The following is a 20,387-nucleotide window of genomic DNA, read 5'->3' on the forward strand; positions in this document are numbered from 1 at the left end:
TTCAACGAGCTCTCTTCTCTATGTGACATTTTTTTTTTGTCATCTAATATTATTGATAATAAACACGAAAGGATACATGAAATACAAACTTAAGTGGGTGGAAACATGAATACCTCTTGAATCTAAAGCCCAAACGTAGGAGGCTAAGCCGACGGACGAAAAAAAGTCCTCGGAAACTAAACTGAAAACAAGAACCATTAAACATATAAAGCAGAAATTATAAACCTCAAATCAAAAGAAATTGCACTCAAAGTTTAAGAACAATAGCAACAAAACTTCAATCTTCAAAGAACGCTATCTCAAATTCCACAAATCAACTTCTTCTTCTGAAAATCCTAAGAATGAGATTTATCAATGATGCCCTCGGCAAACCAAATATAACAATCACTTCCTCCTGTCAAGATGAGAGCTGACCTCTCCAAACCAAGAAACCAAGACCTTCATAACCTGGCAAGCGAGACACTTGTTGAACCTCAACCACTTCCGGATGCGACGACGATGACGACCCTTGCTCCACCAATTTACGCCTAGATAGAAGTCAACAAAACACTTTCAGATCTCTACCTGATCTGCAAAGCAAAGACAAGGAGACAAGCCTAACCACTCGAAATAACCCTTCTTGCGAACAAGAACACCATCAAAACGAGCCAGCTATCATTCACTGCAATCTCCACCCCAAATAGGAGAATCTGTAAACTTTGAAACTAGCATCAACTTCAGACAAATCAAAGCAACTAGAATAATCCAGATGGAAACCAAAAGCTGAACCAAGGAGAGAAAGAGAGAACTGAAAAATGAAACCTTGAGGGAAACTAACGAGAGACCACCCAAAACCACATCGGCGGCATAGAGATGATGAAAAACATAAAAGCAGATACAGAACTAGGTCGAGGAGAGCAAAGAAGCTGGATTTATTAGACGAACCACACCGTGGATCTACCAGATCCGGCATCACCCTCTCTCAACTAACCTCAAAACGAGTAGATTTGACCACCCTCGACCGCTTCCGCAAAGACCACTCTTTCACAACCTGAGTTCATCAGCAACTCTTCAATCGAAGGCCAAATTTCCGCAAACATAGCTAATAATAAACCAAGGGAAAGAGATGAAAGGATCTAGAGAGCCCTCTCGCAGCGCCGTGGTGGCCGCCGGAGAGGCAAAGCTGAGAAATCGGAACTGTAGCGGCGGCTTAACTTAATCGTCTTTTAGAGAGAGAATATGTTTTTTTTACCTCTTCTCTTGTGTGACATATTTTAACTAAAATTATCGCAAAAAAATTGGATATATAAAATACGTTAATGATCATCAAACATGAAAAAGATATAGTACTCCCTCCGTTTCAATATATAAGATGTTTTGGCCTTTTTTGTTTCAAAATATAAGATGTCTTGTAACTTTCTATGCAAATTTTAATATATATTTAATAATTTGTAATCATTAGTTATACAGTCTTCTTTAGTATTGGTTGGATCATTTTTAATTTAAATATATATGATACTTTTTAAAAGAAAAATAAACTATCTTAATATGTGTGCCTTACCTTAAACATCCTATATTTTGAAACGGAAGGAGTAATATTTATTGGTCTTCACGGATGGGACTAAAACGTCAATTGAGGGTATTCTTCAGATTTTTAATGAGTTTGCAGGGGTTTCAGGTCTGAACATTAGCCTAGAGAAGTATACTCTCTATATGGCTGGGGTTAAAGTATGTGATCAAGAAACGATCTTAAACTCGTTTCCGTTTGCATCAGGAACTCTACCTGCCTGCTACCTTGGTTTACCTCTCTTAACCAAGCGTATGACAACATCAGACTATGCACCGCTCCTTGAAAGGAACATAGAAAAATTTGGCAGCTGGACGGGGATATACTTATCTTTTGCGGGTCGACTCCAACTCATTAGCTCGGTCATTCATAGCTTGAAAAACTTCTGGATGTCTGCATTTTGGTTGCCAAATGCCTACATCAAGGCGATAGATAGTATGTGCTCTGCATTCTTGTGGTTTGGACCTTCCTTAAATGTGAAAAAGCAAAGGTTTCATGGAATGATGTGTGTCTCCCTAAAGAAGAGGTTGGCTTGGGGTTTGCCTTCATTAAAAGAAGCCAACAAGGTGAGTTCTTTGAAACTAATCTGGAGAATCTTACCATCAAACTCTCTATGGATTGTATGGCTTCGAACTTACCTACTCAGAAAAGGTTCTTTTTGGTCTATTAAGACTAACACTACCTCCGGCTCTTGGATGTGGAGAAAATTGCTTAAATATTGCACTTTAGTCGTCGGTTTTGTTCGGTATGAGGTCAAGAATGGAGAGAAAGTCTCTTTCTGGCACGATAATTAGTCGTCGTTGGGATGCTTACTTGACATTGCAGGACCGAGAGGTACTATAGATATGTGAGTTTGTGTCCATGCCACGGTAGCGGATGCACTCTCTCATCAACAACGATAACATAAAGTGGACCACCTGAACCAACTCGAGACAGTACTAGCGATCATTCGTAGCAGAGGACTAGTGGAAGCAGAGGATGTAGCCCTCTGGAAAGGTAAAGGGGATCAATTCAAGGCAAAATTCAACACAAAAGAAACATGGGAGAGTACTCGGATCCTTGGGCAGGGGTGGCCATGGGTGGCTGGTGTCTGGTTCTCCCACGCCACCCCAAAATTCTCCTTCATGGTCTGGTTAGCCACACTCAACTGATTAACAACCGGGAATCGGATGCAGCACTGGAACACACGGGTCGGTACCTCCTATTCCTTGTGTCGTGCGACGCAAGAAACGAGGTATCATCTCTTTTTTCATGCCCTTATTTGACAGAAGTTTGGACAGGTTTCATCTCAAAGTTACTTGCACCCCAGTTCTCCACTGACTGCGCAACTAAACTAGCTCTCCTCACGGACACATCCTTGGGGAAGACAACTCAATTTTTGTTACGCTACGCATCCCAGGCCTTGATCCACTCCCTTTGGAAAAAGCAAAATAATCGTCGACACGGGGAGGCACCAGTACTACCCACTCTGCTTCTAAAACGTCTTGATCGGCTATTCCGAAACCGTTGCTCTCACTTCAAGATAAATGAAACTTCTTGGCAAAGTGGCTGGCATCGCGCCGAGTAGACAATCTGGTTTACACTAGCTTTTCTCTCTTTGTAGACTACATATCTATTTAAACTACCAAACCTCTTAACTATATGTTGATGTAAAAACATTTTTTCAAATAAATTTTACATGTTATTCAAAAAATATATATAATACTAAATCACAATTACTAGTCTCGCGGTAAACGAACAACCCAATGGCAAATCGCTATAACAGCAAATGATCAATCTTATTGATGTCTCACTAGAGACGGTGGTTGGTCATAATAGCCACCAACACGGAAACAAACAAGGCCGCACCTAAAAAAAATAAAGTAAATACAAAAGTTAAAACCCCCATCAATCAAGTGCATCGAAAAAATGAACAAGCTGGTCGAGCCAAGTCCTATTACGTGGTTCACATACATAAGTCCACCAATAAGGTCTCTCTTCGGTTTTCGAGCATTTGATTTCCGATATGTTCTCATCGTTAGATACTCTTATGTGTATCTGGTTAATTTTTCTCGAAACGAGAGCCAGTGTCGTGCCAATGATTCGAGAGGATTTGGGCGAAATTTTATAATGTAAAATTTTAGAAAACTTAACTAACAATATATATGAAAATAAAATTAAAAATTTATAGAGTTTTTGTATCAAATAATAAAAATTATAAAAGATGATAACAATAAGATTAATGATAATGATGATAAAGTTCAAATTTGTAGTTAAAATTACTTAAATATTGAAATTAACTGAATAAATCTAAAAAAATATTTCTCAAATGTGGCCTAAAAAAATATAATCTGAGGATGCAGCCTAGGGCTATTGCCCCATTTTTTATTAAGTAAGCACGACACTAGCGAGGGCTAATGATGCATGCATATTTAAGTTATTAGTGTTTTAGCGCGAAGAGTCGTCATGTTACAAAACAAGCTAGCTTTCATTAATAATATAACATACTAATATACCTAAATGTGAATGAAGTGAACAATCGGTTCTCGTGAACATGAGCATGTTGGAAATAAACTGTTGTTGGTTTCAAATGTCTCTCTTGTTGTGGACTCTCATTTCTACTAGTACAAAACACATTGATCAATGTGTATCCATATATCTAAATGAAGGGGAAAATGGTCATTTCATATCCGTATATCTACCAAAAGTGCGAATTTCTTCCTATACAAACAAGGAGTGCTAATTTAGACCTGCACCCCAGTAAAATTCAATTTGCATACCTATACTTACAAAATTGAGCCAATTTCAAAATTAACGTTAACAGATTTAAGTCAACCGTTACAAATGCTGACTCAGAATCCACGTGTGTATTGACGTGCCATCGAAATCTCAAAACGGCGTCATTTTGTTATGTTTTCTTCCCAAAAATTTGTTGAAAAACGACACTCTAGTGGGTGGAACTCGTGACCTCACACTTGCTTAGCATAGAACCTAACCAGTTGATCCCACAACAATACTCGATAGTATCATACAAATTTATTCTTATAATATGTGTATTGATGTGCCATCGAAATTGCAAAAATTGTCGAAAATCCACACTCCGGTAGGTCAAACCCGCGTTCTCAACATTATCAGCGTATAACGTAACCAGTTGATCCCACAACAATACTCAATAGAATTGTACAAATTTATTCTTATAAACCCAAAAAAAAATCTAATTCCCGATAAAACAAAAAGTCGTCGTTTTGAATTGGAGAAAATTAAAAATCTTAGGGCTTTTCTTCTTCCTCTTCTTTCAAATCCCGATTTCTGTTTTCTTTGGATTCTTCTTCTTCTTCTTCTTCTTCTTCTTTTTTTTTTTCTCTCAAATTCCAGTGGCTGTAAAACAGAAATCACAGAGAAGAAATTAATTATAATGGTTGTAATTCGGTATCAGAGAAGAAGAAGAAGAAGAAAAATATTATTATTGTTTATCGAACCCAATTACAATGGCCCTTTTTATGCCATTGGATTTGAGAGAAGAAAAAGAAGAAAAATAACCCAAATAAAACAGAAATCAGGATTTGAGAGAAGAAGAAGAAGAACCCTATGATTTTTTAATTTTTTCCCCAATTCAAAACGATGACGTTTTATTTTATCGGAAATTAGAATTTTTTAAAGTTTATAATAATAAATTTGTACGATTCTATCGAGTATTGTTATGGGATCAATTGGTAACGTCCTACGCTAATAATGTCAAGAACGCTGGTTCGACCCACCGGAGTGTGGATTTTTGACAATTTTAATTTTGATGACACATCAATACACACGTTATAAGAATTGACACATCAATACACACGTTATAAGAATAAATTTGTATGATACTATCGAGTATTGTTGTGGGATCAACTGATTATGTCCTATACAAAGCAAGTGTGAGGTCGCAAGTTCGACCCACCAGAATGTGGGTATGAAATGACCCTCTTCCCCTAAATGAAGGGTATATGATTCAAATATTACTAACAATTATATTTTCTCTCTGAGAAAACAAAAGTTATACACTCTACTACAAAACAAACAAGCAATAAGGATTTTTTTTTTCCTGTTCTTAATTGACATAATTAGTTGATATTAGGTTAAATCTTTTTTTTTTTTTTTTTTTTAATTTAAATTTTATTAAAAGGGCTTAAACCCAAATGGGCCTTAAGGCCTGTTATACAAACAACGCATCAGTTACAAAACGGAACGAAACTACCGGCGGCCGGAAACAGATCGTAGAGTTGAAGCCGGGCGGTTAAGCGGAGGCAGAGAATCAGATTTACTAGCACCGGCGAATACAAGGCCCACAGCTTTGCGACTATGCCGCCGGATGGGTCCTTTAACCGGAGTATTCGGATCCCGTCGCAGAACCGTCCCCAACGGCGAGTCTGACCCGCCACAAGCCTTCCGGAATAAATCAACTCTCCGACACTCCGCCACCCAATGAATGTCGAATCCCCTTCCTAGCAAAACGACATACTCAGATCCAAGCCTCTAGTCTCCGAATCCTTAAGCCGGAGATCTTTCCCGAGGTAAGACAGTCTTCAGATCTGGTTCGGTGGAAGCAAAACAGGGTGACGAGAGAGAGGAAGAGGCTCAACAAACCTCTCAAAAACCAGAGTCCCTGAAAGCCATCTAAGATCCAAAAGAGAACCTACCGTTAACCACCACAACACTCACCGGAAAAACCCACCTATCCACAAGCGTCTTCCGCCGCTGCCGCAGCCTCCAACCAGGCGGTTGAGCCGTGAAAGACTTCTCTGCATCTCCAGCGGCGTCTTCAAACCAGGAGGAACCAGAAACCGAAGCCTTTCGTCCGCCGGGAAAGGGCCACAACCGCAACGCTTGTCGGAAAAACCACACCGCTCCGGTGACAGAGAAGATAGCTTACCTTACTCCTGATGCGGTTTGTATAAACAGACCAACGATGAAGATCTGAGCCAAAAAAGAAAAAAGAGATCGCGATCTGAAAAAAAGCTTTTCGAGAGAGAGAGAGAAAGGTGAACAGGAACTATTGTCCTTTTTTAGATTTCTCTTTTCTATTAGGTTAAATCTTAACGCACAAAATCGATTGACCTAGGGACAAAATCATTTTTGGCATCAGAAATTAAGCAAACCTCAACCTCAAGTGTGTAAATTGACGATTCAAATCGTCATTTTAAAGTTCCAGAGTATCTATAGTCTATAGAGAACATACAACGAAGGAGAAAATCCAAAACGGGAAACAGAGAGCAAAACAGGACAAAAACAATAACCTGCGACCGAGGAATGTATGAGAGACACGGTAAGGTGGTTGTAGCCACCAAACACTGCATGATTTTGACACTCGCTAAAACTTTGGAGGTTTTATGGCTAAGGTTTAAGACTCTATTTCACCAATGTATATGCTATATGATTATTATGAAACATGTTATTAATTTTGTTTTCTCTCTAAATTTAGACAATTTCTATTTTGTTAATTGAGAGTTCCTATTTCCTCCGATTTCCTATTTCTCTAAAGAGTAAGAAACATGTAACCTTTTTATTCGTCCTTCATCATCAAAGTTTTGCTTAAATTAAAGTGAATGAAATGTAAATTCAATACAAAGAAAAAAAAGAAAAAAAAAAAAGAAACCCAAATCTACAGAAAAAAAAAACAAATATGTATAATTGATTTAGGATTCTAAATTCTCACGTACTCGGAGAGCAAGCCGTTGAATAGACTGATCATCAAAGCGGGGATCAAAGGTCTTAATCTTATACACAAAATCCATAGCTTCACTATACTTCCCTGCTCTGCAGTAACCATCCACTACCATTTTAAAAGTCAGCTCATTTGGTCTGCAATCATTCTTCGCCATGCACTCAATCACATCCTCTATCTCTTCAAACATTCCCATCGCCGTGTAACCCGAAACAAACGTGTTGTAAGTGAATATGCAAGGTCTGATTCCACGCGCTGTCATCTCAGACAGCATCCTAACCGCTTCTTGCATCAACCCTCTTCTGCAGAAACCTTTGATCACCGTGTTGTAAGAGACCAGGTCCGGTTTCAACTGCGATTTTTCTAGAGTCTTGAGGATTTCTTCGGCTTTCCAACACTCTCCTCTTCTTACGTACATGTCCATGAGGCTGTTGTAGGTCACAAGATCCGGGTTTAGCCCGTCCTCGCGGATAGACTGAAGAATCCCCTCTGCTTGATCGTACATGTTGTTCCTCGTGAAAATGGAGAGCATTGAGTTGAAAATCACCATGTCCGGTTTGAATCCGTGCTTTTTAAACAGTGTGAATGCTCTCTCTGATCCCGCTAGCGCTCGGCATTTGAAGTTTGCGAGAAGTAATGTTCTCAAAAGCATCCAGCTTGGGAATATTTGGCCCTCGTTTATCCCGTTCTCGATTCTCTCTATCCCTAGATAGTTCCCTCCTTTAGCATAACACTGAAGCATCAACGAATAAGATGTTTCAGTTGGTTTGAAGCCTTTACTTTTCATGTCTGAAATCACATTCTCGCCGGATCTCCAATCTCCTTGTCTAGCCAAGGCATTAAGTAACGCGTTGTAAGTCGTAACACAAGCGTTGAAACCTGCTTTTGTCATCTCACCATACATTTTCGATGCATCAACCTCTGAACCACATCGCCCATAAGCACTAATCAGCGTGTTGAATGTGTCCCTATCAGGTTCAAATCCGCAGCTCTTCATTTCACGGAACACCCGGTTCACAAACTTATCCATACCCTTATTCCCACACAGAGCAAGCATTGTGTTCCAAGTGGCTCGATTAGGGGAACACCCATTAGACTTCATATCACATAACATCTTTATCATTTCATTGGATCTCGACTTCTTCCCCAACATACTAAGCACTGCATTGTAGGTGCAAGTATTCGGAACACAACCAGCTTCTTTCATACTATGAAACAGCTTCAAAGCCTCGTCCTCCTTTCCCGCCTTTCCATATGCATCTATCACTGTAGTATATGTGATTGCATTCGGCATTACACCCTTTTGCGTCATCATCTCAATGACACCAGCAGCTTCCTTGCTAAAACCGGCTCTAACATAAGCAGCAACAAGCTCATTGTAAGTCACAGAATCAGCTGGGCAGTTTTTTTCCTCCATCTCCTTCAAAACACTTAATGCTTCTGTATAAACCCCTGCTTTACCAAAAACTTGCAACAAAGCATTGTAAGTCACAGTTCCAGGTTCATAGCCGCACGACTTAAGTTCAGCGAAAAACTCCTTGGCCTCTCTTAACAAACCTTCTCTTGCACAAGCAGATAGCACAGTGCTACAAGTAAACTCATCAAACTTCAACCCTTTGCTTCTCATTTCATCTAAAACCACTAGAATCTTCCTCCAAGACCGACCCATGTTCCCAAAAACATCGAGAATCACATTGTAAGTAACCAGAGTTGGTGAAGGTCCAAACTCTTTCATCCTCTCAAACAAATTGATAGCCTTTTCATACTTCCCCGTCCGTGAATAAGCATGTAGAATGGTGGTGTAAGCACGAACATCGAGAAGATATTCTTGTAGAGGAATTTTATCGAGCAACTTAGCTGCAACAGAGTACTGAGATTCTCTACCTAAGATCCTAACTAAGATTTCGATAACTTGATGATCTAGCTTCAAAGCTCCAGAATTCGAAGACGAAACTAACCACTCAAACAAAAAAACAGCTCTTTCCCAATGCCCAGATTCATCAAGACCCTTAACCAAACTAACCAAATCAGTTCTAAACAACTCAGATTTCACAGAATCGAAGAACCTATTCAATCCAGGCAAAGGCTGTTCAACGATTGAATTAACCAAGATAACTTCTTTCTTACACAAGAGTTTCAAAGACCCACCTCTCTCGTTCTCAATCTCAACACCCAGAACAGAACTCGTCGACATGGGTTTCGTCGAGTCCTGCCGCCATTTATGAGTCGGTGACGATGAATCAGCCGAGACTTCGAGAGAAGGGAAACGAGCAGCGGCATGTCTGGGAGGCGTGGAAGAGAGATGAACGAGATGGTGAAGAAGAGAATCGAGAGGGAAAGAAGGAGGAGAAGGAGGAGGTAAGTGAAGTGTAGCGGAACTGAATTTGATAGATTGGTTAGAGGATTGATGAGGTTGTGGAGATCTCTTGGATTGAATTGGGTATGGAGGTTTGTGAGGGAAGAGTGCTCCATCCATTTTTTTTGGGGGAGATGATGATGTTATCCGAATTGGGGGATTGTGATTGATAATGGTGTATGAAGGAGAAGAGAGAGTGATGAAGCAAAAGATTAAAAATAAAGTTAGCGCCTTTAGGTTCCTTTAGGGGTTGAAGTTGGGATATTTTGAATGGCCGTAAAAAGGACTCGTCTTTATCGCATAACAAGATTGGCCTTTCGATGGGTTACGAGAGTGTCTTGCCAACATTTTTGTTTCCAAACCGTATGACTTTAATCTCAATTAAAACCGAACCGAACCAAACCAAACAAATTCCAACCAAACCATACTAAGTCAAACTAGCCTAGGCATTCAGATACTCGGCTCGGGTTCAGGTTTTGCAGATATAAGGGAGTTTAGGATCCAATATGGTAAATGAAAAATTTCAGTTTAGGTACTGTCAGGTTCGGATTGGTTCAGGGTTGAAATCTCAAAATCGATAAAACCTAAATTATTTTCGGATACACATATACCCAAAATTTTATCCTGGAAATGATGAGTAAATAACCGGTTTTTTGGAGTAAAATTTTGGGTTCCAGATAAAATTTCGGATATTCAGAAAGATACTCGAGTCGGATTTTTCGGATCGGTTCCGGTTTAAGTATTTGGTTCGGTGTTTTTTATCCAGGCCTACGAGTAGTACCGTGAATCCCATGTCCAAAAGACAGGAAACATATATTTTTTTTTCCCCATATGTTTCAATATTTTTAATTTCAGGCACTAATACTTTTGTTGGGTGAGAAAACTAAAGGACGCAACACGTGATATTGTTGTCCCTCGCACCGTCAGATTTTTTTTATTTTACTTGAAACAAATTTGGCAAACCTACACCACATTTTCTTTTTGCTTAATCTTTTTTTTTTTTCGTCGAATAGTGAATTATATTGCTGAGTTGAAATATTCTTGATACAATTGTTGTTTTAACCAAACAGGTGGTCTAAAACATTCAAAATAATATGTACTATTTAGACATCCATATCTTGCTAGGAGGTGAGCTACTGAATTATTACAACGTTTGGTGAATATAAATTCAACAGATTGAAATCGAGTCTGCCACCATCTAATATCTTGTATGATTCCTTCAATCGATGTATCATGATGTTTGTGGTTGAGTATCCTTGTGAGTACTTGACTATAGATACCTTTTCTAACTTGTAACTTGTGAATTCTACCAGAGACTTTGAATAATTAACTGTTTCCAAGTACATTCCCTAAAATTTCCCAAAATGGTATAAATAAGATTTTCAAATCTAATTAAAATTTTAAAAACACACACACATCAAAAGAACAATAATGACACCAATTAATCACAATCATCCTCGACCCACACACAATCCCACCAAAGCTCTCTCTCATGCTGAAACCTCTCTCTTTTGCTCTCTGTTCTTAAAAAAATCGTTTCTTTGTCTTGTTTGATTCTCAAAAAAATCATTTCTTTGTTTTTGATATATATTTCTCCTGGGATATATGTAATTGTACTTTTAGGTAAAGTAAAAAAGGATTGCTTTGATGGAGTCTCTGCTCTCTAGTTCTTCTCTTGTTTCCGCTGGTAACTCTCGTCTGGATCTTTTCTCCCATTTCGTTCTTTACTATGTTCTGTTTTGTGATTGAGAGTACTAAACTATACAAAAGTTTGAGTTTTTATGAATATAAATTAAAAAAAAAAGGTTCGATTTTTTTATGAATTGTTTAATAGATCGAAGTAGGTCGGTGACAATGTTTTTTTTTTTTTTTTTATGTGGGGGAGAAGCTTAATTCTGGGCTTGACTTTGAATCTTTGTTTTCTCATGCATGCAAACTTATCATCAGCTGGTGGATTTGGCTGGAGGAAGCAGAATCTAAAGCTCCAATCTTTATCAGGTGCGTTTAGTAGGGTTTTTATGGGGTTTTGATAACTTGTAACTTAATTCTCACTGTTCTAAACAATTGAATTACGGAATCTGGTTGTATTTGCTTATTGTATTCGATCCACATTGTGTTGGTATTAAGTTTAGGCTCCTTACACTTGTCTAGTTGTCTTAATCCAAGTTTTTTTTGCAGAAATCCGAGTTCTGCGTAGTGATTCATGTAAAGTTCTTGCAAAACCGAAGTTTAGGAACAATCTTGTTAGGCTTGATGGTCAAGAATCTTCTTCATTGTTGCTGTATCCGAAACATAAGTCGAGATTTCGTGTGAATGCCACTGCGAGTCAGCCTGAGGCTTTCGAGCCGAATAGCAAACCGAAATCTTTTAGAGACTCGTTAGATGCGTTTTACAGGTTTTCTAGGCCTCATACTGTTATCGGCACAGTTAAGTTTCACTTAAGAAGTGTGTTTCTTTAATTATAACCGCAACAATCTTACAAGTATATAACATTAAGCTCTCTGTGATTGGATTTGCAGGTACTGAGCATTTTATCTGTATCTTTCTTAGCAGTAGAGAAGGTTTCTGACATATCTCCGTTACTTTTCACTGGCATCTTGGAGGTAATGAATATATATAAACACATAATGACTGATCGAGAAGATACATTGTTTAAACAGTTGGGGTTTGTTGTCAGGCTGTTGTTGCAGCTCTCATGATGAACATATACATAGTTGGGCTTAATCAGTTGTCTGATGTTGAAATAGATAAGGTAACATTAACATGTGTGTGTTCTTTTCTATGAGATTTTGAGAAACTGATGAGATGAATTGTTGCTAGTGCTTAAATCTTACTCTATGTTGTGTTTTTTTGCAGGTTAACAAACCTTATCTTCCATTGGCATCAGGGGAATATTCTGTTACAACCGGCATTGCGATAGTAGCTTCCTTCTCCATCATGGTATGATATGCCATTTTCACAAAGTTCTAACTTTTAGAAGTCTTTATACACAAAAAGTAATTTGATTTGCTTTATAGAGTTTCTGGCTGGGGTGGATTGTTGGTTCGTGGCCATTGTTCTGGGCTCTTTCCGTGAGTTTCATGCTCGGTACTGCATATTCTATCAATGTAAGCAAGTTCATTCAGTTATTCACCACTAGGATTTGGCTCAATGAGGTTTTTAGTAACATTGTCCTCCTACTGCTATACAGTTGCCACTTTTAAGGTGGAAAAGATTTGCGTTGGTTGCAGCAATGTGTATCCTCGCTGTCCGAGCTGTTATTGTTCAAATCGCCTTTTTTCTACATATTCAGGTACTAGCTAGACCAGTTTCTTTATGTTTTGATGTTCTCCATCAGAATCAGTTTTTATGTTACTTGAAAACTTTGTTGCAGACCCATGTGTTTGGAAGACCAATCTTGTTCACAAGGCCTCTTATTTTCGCTACTGCGTTTATGAGTTTTTTCTCTGTTGTTATTGCATTGTTTAAGGTAAACAAAGATGGAGAAAGTTCATTCTGTCTATACTTCAAAAGTAAAGCATTCTACTGTTATGGATGCATGAGATGGTTTCTATATTGGTTTGATGCAGGATATACCTGACATTGAGGGGGATAAGATCTTTGGAATCCGTTCCTTCTCTGTAACTCTGGGTCAGGAAAAGGTATAATATTGAAACTTAAAGAAGCTTTAGTGCTGGATTAATAAGATTACAGACAACATAAAACATTTTTTTTGGTTTCTTGCAAAATTCAGGTGTTTTGGACATGTGTTTCACTACTTCAAATGGCTTACGCTGTTGCGATTATGGTTGGAGCCACGTCTCCTTTCATTTGGAGCAAAGTCATCTCGGTACCAATCTTACTTTACCCCCATCAAAAGCGTGCTAATTGATCGTTTTAAGTGATTAATGTTTCATTTTTGTTCCGTTCTGTTGCTCTTTTAGGTTGTCGGTCATGTTATACTCGCAACAACTTTGTGGACTCGAGCTAAGTCTGTTGACCTGACTAGCAAAACTGAAATAACTTCATGTTATATGTTCATTTGGAAGGTTAGATTGGTTTATAAATAGATTTTTACAGCCTTTTTCTTCTCTCCAATTTGGAGTCTGTAGATTGATAATTTCTCCATTTCTGTATCAGCTCTTTTATGCAGAGTACTTGCTGCTACCTTTTTTGAAGTGACATTATAAGAAGAAGAAGAAGCCACCACTATGCTTCTGTTTTTATTCAGACAAGNTACCTGACATTGAGGGGGATAAGATCTTTGGAATCCGTTCCTTCTCTGTAACTCTGGGTCAGGAAAAGGTATAATATTGAAACTTAAAGAAGCTTTAGTGCTGGATTAATAAGATTACAGACAACATAAAACATTTTTTTTGGTTTCTTGCAAAATTCAGGTGTTTTGGACATGTGTTTCACTACTTCAAATGGCTTACGCTGTTGCGATTATGGTTGGAGCCACGTCTCCTTTCATTTGGAGCAAAGTCATCTCGGTACCAATCTTACTTTACCCCCATCAAAAGCGTGCTAATTGATCGTTTTAAGTGATTAATGTTTCATTTTTGTTCCGTTCTGTTGCTCTTTTAGGTTGTCGGTCATGTTATACTCGCAACAACTTTGTGGACTCGAGCTAAGTCTGTTGACCTGACTAGCAAAACTGAAATAACTTCATGTTATATGTTCATTTGGAAGGTTAGATTGGTTTATAAATAGATTTTTACAGCCTTTTTCTTCTCTCCAATTTGGAGTCTGTAGATTGATAATTTCTCCATTTCTGTATCAGCTCTTTTATGCAGAGTACTTGCTGCTACCTTTTTTGAAGTGACATTATAAGAAGAAGAAGAAGCCACCACTATGCTTCTGTTTTTATTCAGACAAGTTCATCAAAGTGTTTACCGCATTTTGGGCCAGCACATAAGCAGCTGCATCCCCACTGACTTGCAAAGTCACTATGTTTTGGTAGAGATTAGGGTACTTTATTCTGAAACATCAACAGTCTTGCAAAGTGTTTCACATAAGAAAATAAATAATTTTGTGGGCTTGTTATAAAAAGGATTCCAATCTTGTGTCTCAAGAAGTAAGGCTTGTTTGCTTATGAACTATGAAGAGACTAGCTTTGTTGTGTTTGTGTAACTTGGCGGTGTTACTTTGCTTTCAAGCTCTTCCAATTCATTGACATTAACCAATCTCATACTAAATTTTGTAGACCATCTGAACGAACAAGAAGATTACCAAATGCTTCAATGGTAATCCAGTTTAATCAAGACACTAATGATGATGTTAAGCCACGTAACAAATTTTTCTTGAGAAGATATATAATACAACAAGGTGGCTCACGCTGATGGCTCAAGCTTTCTTCTCTTAGCAGCCTAGTGATCTCCTTAGGATTAATATTGCACTAAGACTCATGTGAACCGAGGGAACCAAATTATTTTGTTGACATAACTCATCAAGTCAATGTTGAAACGCAGTTTGGGAATGGCGTTCATACTGAATTTTGAAGGACAAATGTTTTGTTTTGCGGTATTTTAATTAACTGCAACAAGGTCAAATCTCGTGGATGTAAATTGTGTTCCTATAAGCTTCCAAAACAAATGACACTGTGAGAGACTNTTGATCGTTTTAAGTGATTAATGTTTCATTTTTGTTCCGTTCTGTTGCTCTTTTAGGTTGTCGGTCATGTTATACTCGCAACAACTTTGTGGACTCGAGCTAAGTCTGTTGACCTGACNCTAAAGAAATAAATCTGTCACTTTTTTGGTTTAAAATAGTTCGATTCTTTTTATCGTTCACATTTGACCAGAAAAAAGTTACCTCTTAATTACATTTATTTGTGTTACTAGCTATATATATATATAATAGATCGATTATTTTACATTTGACTAGAAAAAAATACANAATAACTTCATGTTATATGTTCATTTGGAAGGTTAGATTGGTTTATAAATAGATTTTTACAGCCTTTTTCTTCTCTCCAATTTGGAGTCTGTAGATTGATAATTTCTCCANACTATATATAAACACATCCAATGTAAAACAACAACACCAACAACAACAAAAACAACAACAACAATAACAATAATATCATAAAAATGGCTGTCACAAAGAAAGTATTGCTCGCATTTGTTCTTACTATTCTCTTTGTCACATCTTCAGTTCATTGTGATGATAACACTCCCGGTACTAGTTTATTATTATACACACTATTATTTTCGTTTATTTTTATAGATATATTTATTCTCTTATTAATCTATATTTGTTTAATGATTATTGTAAATAGATTTTGGAGTAAAAGGAAATTTCCTATGCTACCAACCAGCTCCATGTAAAATGGGAGGAGACGATGGATGCAACAAGTTTTGTGTTAAAGAGATGTTTGATCGAGCATATGGTACATGTATGGGTGGCTCATGTTGTTGTGTGATAAAGATGTAATAATCTATCCAAATATTTGTATTTGCTACTTCAACGAAGTCATGAATTTTCATACAGCTTTGTTAATCTATACCGAAATTTCAGAAATACTTTAGACTAAACGAATGAATAACTTACACATAATCTAACAAACCAAAACAAAAAAATTAAAGGATTACACAATAAATTTATAAATATTAAAAGGGTTATATGGATCTTTTCTATGATAAAAGTGCATCGGAAAGATACATATTTTTCGTCCTTTGTTTGAACAACTGGATTTTGTTGTCAGGCTGTTGTTGCAGCTCTCATGATGAGCATATACATAGTTGGGACATAATCAGTTGTCTGATGTTGGAGATTTTGAGTTCTTATCATCATCATTCTCTTATATGTCTCTCTTCATTTTCTTCATTTTACGGTTTTCTGTAAACCCAAAACGTGAAACACCAAACTGCGGATACATCTTCGTGTTCGGTTTGCACTTCTGATGTAAATTATGATCCTTTTAAGCTTCCTAAACAAAGATGGAACACTACCTTGTTTATGTGAGATAGTCGTGGCAGAGTACACCTCGAAACGATTAGTACTTCCTCCAAACCTTCAACAGTATAAGTTTTAAACAAAGATTTTAGAGTTGATTTCAAACAGAATGTGGGTTTCCTGGAGATCAAGATTCTAACAAATCATCTGGACTGAGGGATGGAACTAATATAAGATAAGAGGAAAAAATTAAGGACTTTCATATACCCTTCAGGAGGACATGAACTTTGTTATATCTTTCGGACAAGACCAAAACAAGGACATTTACATATGTTCTCATATGGACTTTTGTTAGAAAGCCATGACTTTAGAACAAAATAGGTTAGAGATGANCAACCCTTCAACAGTATAAGTTTAAAACAAAGATTTTAGAGTTGATTTCAAACAGAATGTGGGTTTCTTGGAGATCAAGATTCTAACAAAGCATCTGGAGTGAGGGATGGAACTAATATAAGATAGAGGAAAATTTTAAGGACTTTCATATAGCCTTCAGGAGGACATGAACTTGGTTATATCTTTCGGACAAGACAAAAACAAGGACATTTACATATGTTCTCATATGGATTTTTGTTAGAAAGCCCTGACTTTAGAACAAAATAGGTTAGAGATGGATGAATCACTACTACACCTTTATAAGAGTAAATATATATATATATATATATTCATGTATAGAGAATAGATAATTAAATAGAATGTTTAAGTATTTGAATATATAATAACAACAACAACGCCAAAATGGTGTTTATGTGTCATCCTAGATCCCAAGTCGCCATAATATATAGTTGACTTCTTTGGCCAAGTGGTGCAACAAAATCTTCACGCCTAAAATGTCAATAGTATAGCCATGCCTACGCTGTGTATTACCCTCAATTATAATTCTCCTAAAACTGTCTAATGCCGGATCATAATAGTAGACGTGAGAAGGTTCATTACTGTAACAATCCATCCCGTGGATCCCACTAGCCCCCGCTAGCTGCCCCAACGGACCGTCCGTGGACCCTGCTAGCCTTCCGCTAGCCGGCCTAACAGACCCCAAGCTGGTCCGGCAGAGCATCGATCCTAATCTATCACTGTGGATATCCCAATCCACCAGTAGGTTATTGGTGCACTAGGCGTTCCTCAAAGCCTGGTCTCCACCCTTTAACAACCTTCCCACAGAACAAGTTGCCACCAATTGATCTGCAGAGTGATGGGTTAGGATTGATACCCTGCAGGGCCAGCTAGGGGTCCGGTTGAACGGCTAGCGGAGAGCTAGCAGGATCCACGAACAGTCCGTTGGGGCAGCTAGCGGGGGGCTAGTGGGGTCCGCGGGACGAGTTGTTACGATAATGTCTACATTGGTATAAAAATATATTACCACCTAAAGTGACGTAGGAATATCTATATATTATACTCTTCTTGATCTGAGTAGCAAAACTGAAATAACTTCATGTTATATGTTCATTTGGAAGATTAGATTGGTTTATAAATATATTTTTTACAGCCTTTTTTTCTCTCCAATTTGGAGTCTGTAGATGAACTTACGGATAATTTCTCCGTTTCTGTATCAGCTCTTTTATGCAGAGTACTTGCTGCTACCTTTTTTGAAGTGACATTATAAGAAGAAGGAGAAGAAGAAGAAGAAGAAGAAGTCATCACTATGCTTCTGTTTTTATTCAGACAAGTTCATCAAAGTGTTTACCGCATTTTGGGCCAGCACATAAGCAGCTGCATCCCCACTGACTTGCAAAGTCACTATGTTTTGGTAGAGATTAGGGTACTTTATTCTGAAACATCAACAGCCTTGCAAAGTGTTTCACATAAGAAAATAATAATTTTGTGGGCTTGTTATAAAAGGGATTCCATTCTTTTGTCTCAAGAAGTAAGGCTTGTTTGCTTATGACTATGAAGAGATTAGCTTTGTTGTGTTTGTGTAACTTGGCGGTGCTACTTTGCTTTCAAGCTCTTCCAATTCATTGACATTAACCCATCTCAAACTAAATTTTGTGGACCATCTGAACGAACAAGAAAATTACCAAATGGTTCAATGGTAATCCAGTTTAACCAAGACACTAATGATGATGTTAAGCCACGTAACAATTTTTTCTTGAGAAGATATATATAACAACAAGGTGGCTCATGCTGATGGCTTGTACCGAGCTTTCTTCTCTTAGCAGCCTAGTAAGATCTCCTTAGGAACAAATTGCACTAAGACTCAGGTGAACTGAGGGAACCAAATTATTTTGTTGACATAATCAAGTCAATTTTGAAACGCAGTTTGGTACGTATAATGGGAATGGCGCTAATACTAAATTTGAAGGACAAGTGGTTTATTGTTGTATTTTTATTAACTGCAACAAGGTCAAATCTCTTGGATGTAAATTGTGTTCCTATAAACTTCCTAAACAAATGGCACTGTGAGAGACAGTTAGTTTGGATTTGCTATTATCATAATCATTTTACAAAAGGAAACAAATCTCCATTTTTATTTTCTTTTGACCGCAATCTAAAGAAATAAATCTGTCACTTTTTTGTTTAAAATAGTTCGATTCGTTTATCGTTATCACATTTGACTAGAAAAAAAATTACCTCTTAATTACATTTAATTGTGGTACTATATATATAAATAGATCGATTATTTTACATTTGACTAGAAAAAAAAATACCTCTTACGTTTTATTTGTGTTACTATATATATAAATACATCCAATGTAAAACAACAACACCAACAACAACAACAACGACAACAAAAATAATATCATAAAAATGGCTATCACAAAGAAAGTATTGCTCGCATTTGTTCTCACTATTCTCTTGGTCACATCTTCAGTCTATTGTGATGATAACACTCCTGGTACTAGTTTATTATTATACACACTATTATATTCGTTTATTTTTATAGATATATTTTATTCTCTTATTAATCTATATTTTTTTAATGATTATTGTAAAATAGGTTTTAGAATACAGGGAAGTTTCCTATGCTACCAACCAGCTCCATGTAAAATGGGAGGAGAGGATGGATGCACCCAGTTTTGTGTTAAAGAGATAAATGATCAAGTATATGGTACATGTGTGGATGGTACATGTTGTTGTGTGATAAAAATGTAATAATCTATCCAAATATTTGTATTTGCTACTTCAACGAAGTCACAAATTTTCATACAGCTTTGTTCATTTATACCGAAGTTTTGGAAATACTTAAGGCTAACGAATGAATAACTTACACATAATCAAACAAACCAAAAAAAGAAATTTAAAGTATTACATATTAAATTTATAAATATTAAAAGGGTTATATGGATCTTTTCTATGATAAAAAGCGCATCGGAAAGATACGTATTTTTCGTCTCTCTGTTTGAACAACTTGATTTTGTTGTCAGGCTGTTGTTGCAGCTCTCATGATGAGCATATACATAGTTGGGACTTAATCAGTTGTCTTATGTTGGAGATTTTGAGTTCTTATCATCATCATTCTCTTCTATGTCTCTCTTCATTTTCTTCATTTTACGGTTTTCTGTAAACCCAAAACGTGAAACATCAAACTACGGATACCCCTTCGTGTTCGGTTTGCACTTCTGATGTAAATTGTGATCCTTTTAAGCTTCCTAAGGATGATGGTACACTACCTTGTTTATGTGAGATAGCCGTGGCATAGTACACCTCGAAACGATTAGTACTTCCTCCAAACCTTCAACAGTATAAGTTTTAAACAAAGATTTTCGAGTTGATTTCAAACATAATGTGGGTTTCCTGGAGATCAAGATTCTAACAAAGCATCTGGACTGAGGGATGGAACTAATATAAGATAAGAGGAAAAAATTAAGGACTTTCATATACCCTTCAGGAGGACATGAACTTGGTTATATCTTTCGGACAAGACAAAAACA

General features: G+C 37.2%; 2 protein-coding genes and 3 long non-coding RNA genes across 6 annotated transcripts; 3 read left to right on the top strand and 2 right to left on the bottom strand.

Moving 5' to 3' along the window:
- LOC104747739 lies at positions 5,649 to 6,792 on the bottom strand. 2 transcript variants are annotated; one of them, XR_761222.1, is made up of 2 exons: positions 6,667 to 6,792; positions 5,649 to 6,478 (listed from the first exon to the last, which is right to left on the bottom strand). It is a non-coding gene; the product is annotated as an uncharacterized LOC104747739 (long non-coding RNA). The 2 variants fall into 2 exon arrangements; XR_761221.1 differs by having other exon boundaries at positions 6,661 to 6,792.
- On the bottom strand, positions 7,057 to 9,825 carry LOC104747740 (pentatricopeptide repeat-containing protein At2g18940, chloroplastic). The gene has a single exon (XM_010469431.2). The coding sequence runs from the start codon at positions 9,700 to 9,702 to the stop codon at positions 7,198 to 7,200; it is 2,505 nt and encodes an 834-aa protein (XP_010467733.1). The 5' UTR covers positions 9,703 to 9,825; the 3' UTR covers positions 7,057 to 7,197.
- On the top strand, positions 11,004 to 14,719 carry LOC104747741 (homogentisate phytyltransferase 1, chloroplastic). Its single transcript, XM_010469432.2, has 14 exons — positions 11,004 to 11,269; positions 11,530 to 11,580; positions 11,761 to 12,008; positions 12,102 to 12,185; positions 12,260 to 12,334; positions 12,439 to 12,522; positions 12,600 to 12,689; positions 12,773 to 12,874; positions 12,956 to 13,051; positions 13,152 to 13,223; positions 13,316 to 13,411; positions 13,506 to 13,610; positions 13,702 to 13,768; positions 14,412 to 14,719. Exons 1-13 carry the CDS (start codon positions 11,230 to 11,232, stop codon positions 13,741 to 13,743), a joined length of 1,185 nt encoding a protein of 394 aa, XP_010467734.1. The 5' UTR covers positions 11,004 to 11,229; the 3' UTR covers positions 13,744 to 13,768; positions 14,412 to 14,719.
- Positions 15,623 to 16,048, top strand: LOC109129027. Its single transcript, XR_002035347.1, has 2 exons — positions 15,623 to 15,741; positions 15,842 to 16,048. It is a non-coding gene; the product is annotated as an uncharacterized LOC109129027 (long non-coding RNA).
- LOC104747742 lies at positions 19,238 to 19,664 on the top strand. The gene is made up of 2 exons (XR_761223.1): positions 19,238 to 19,351; positions 19,454 to 19,664. It is a non-coding gene; the product is annotated as an uncharacterized LOC104747742 (long non-coding RNA).

Source organism: Camelina sativa, chromosome 15 (assembly GCF_000633955.1).
Source record: "Camelina sativa cultivar DH55 chromosome 15, Cs, whole genome shotgun sequence".
Classification (NCBI taxonomy): Eukaryota; Viridiplantae; Streptophyta; class Magnoliopsida; order Brassicales; family Brassicaceae; genus Camelina; species Camelina sativa.

Coding starts and splice junctions, on each gene's coding strand:
- LOC104747740 (XM_010469431.2), bottom strand. CDS start 9,702: ATGGATGGAGCACTCTTCCCTCACAAACCTCCATACCCAATTCAATCC.
- LOC104747741 (XM_010469432.2), top strand. CDS start 11,230: ATGGAGTCTCTGCTCTCTAGTTCTTCTCTTGTTTCCGCTG. Junction 12,335..12,438: donor CTGATGTTGAAATAGATAAG/GTAACATTAACA, acceptor GTTTTTTTGCAG/GTTAACAAACCTTATCTTCC. Junction 12,690..12,772: donor GTACTGCATATTCTATCAAT/GTAAGCAAGTTC, acceptor ACTGCTATACAG/TTGCCACTTTTAAGGTGGAA.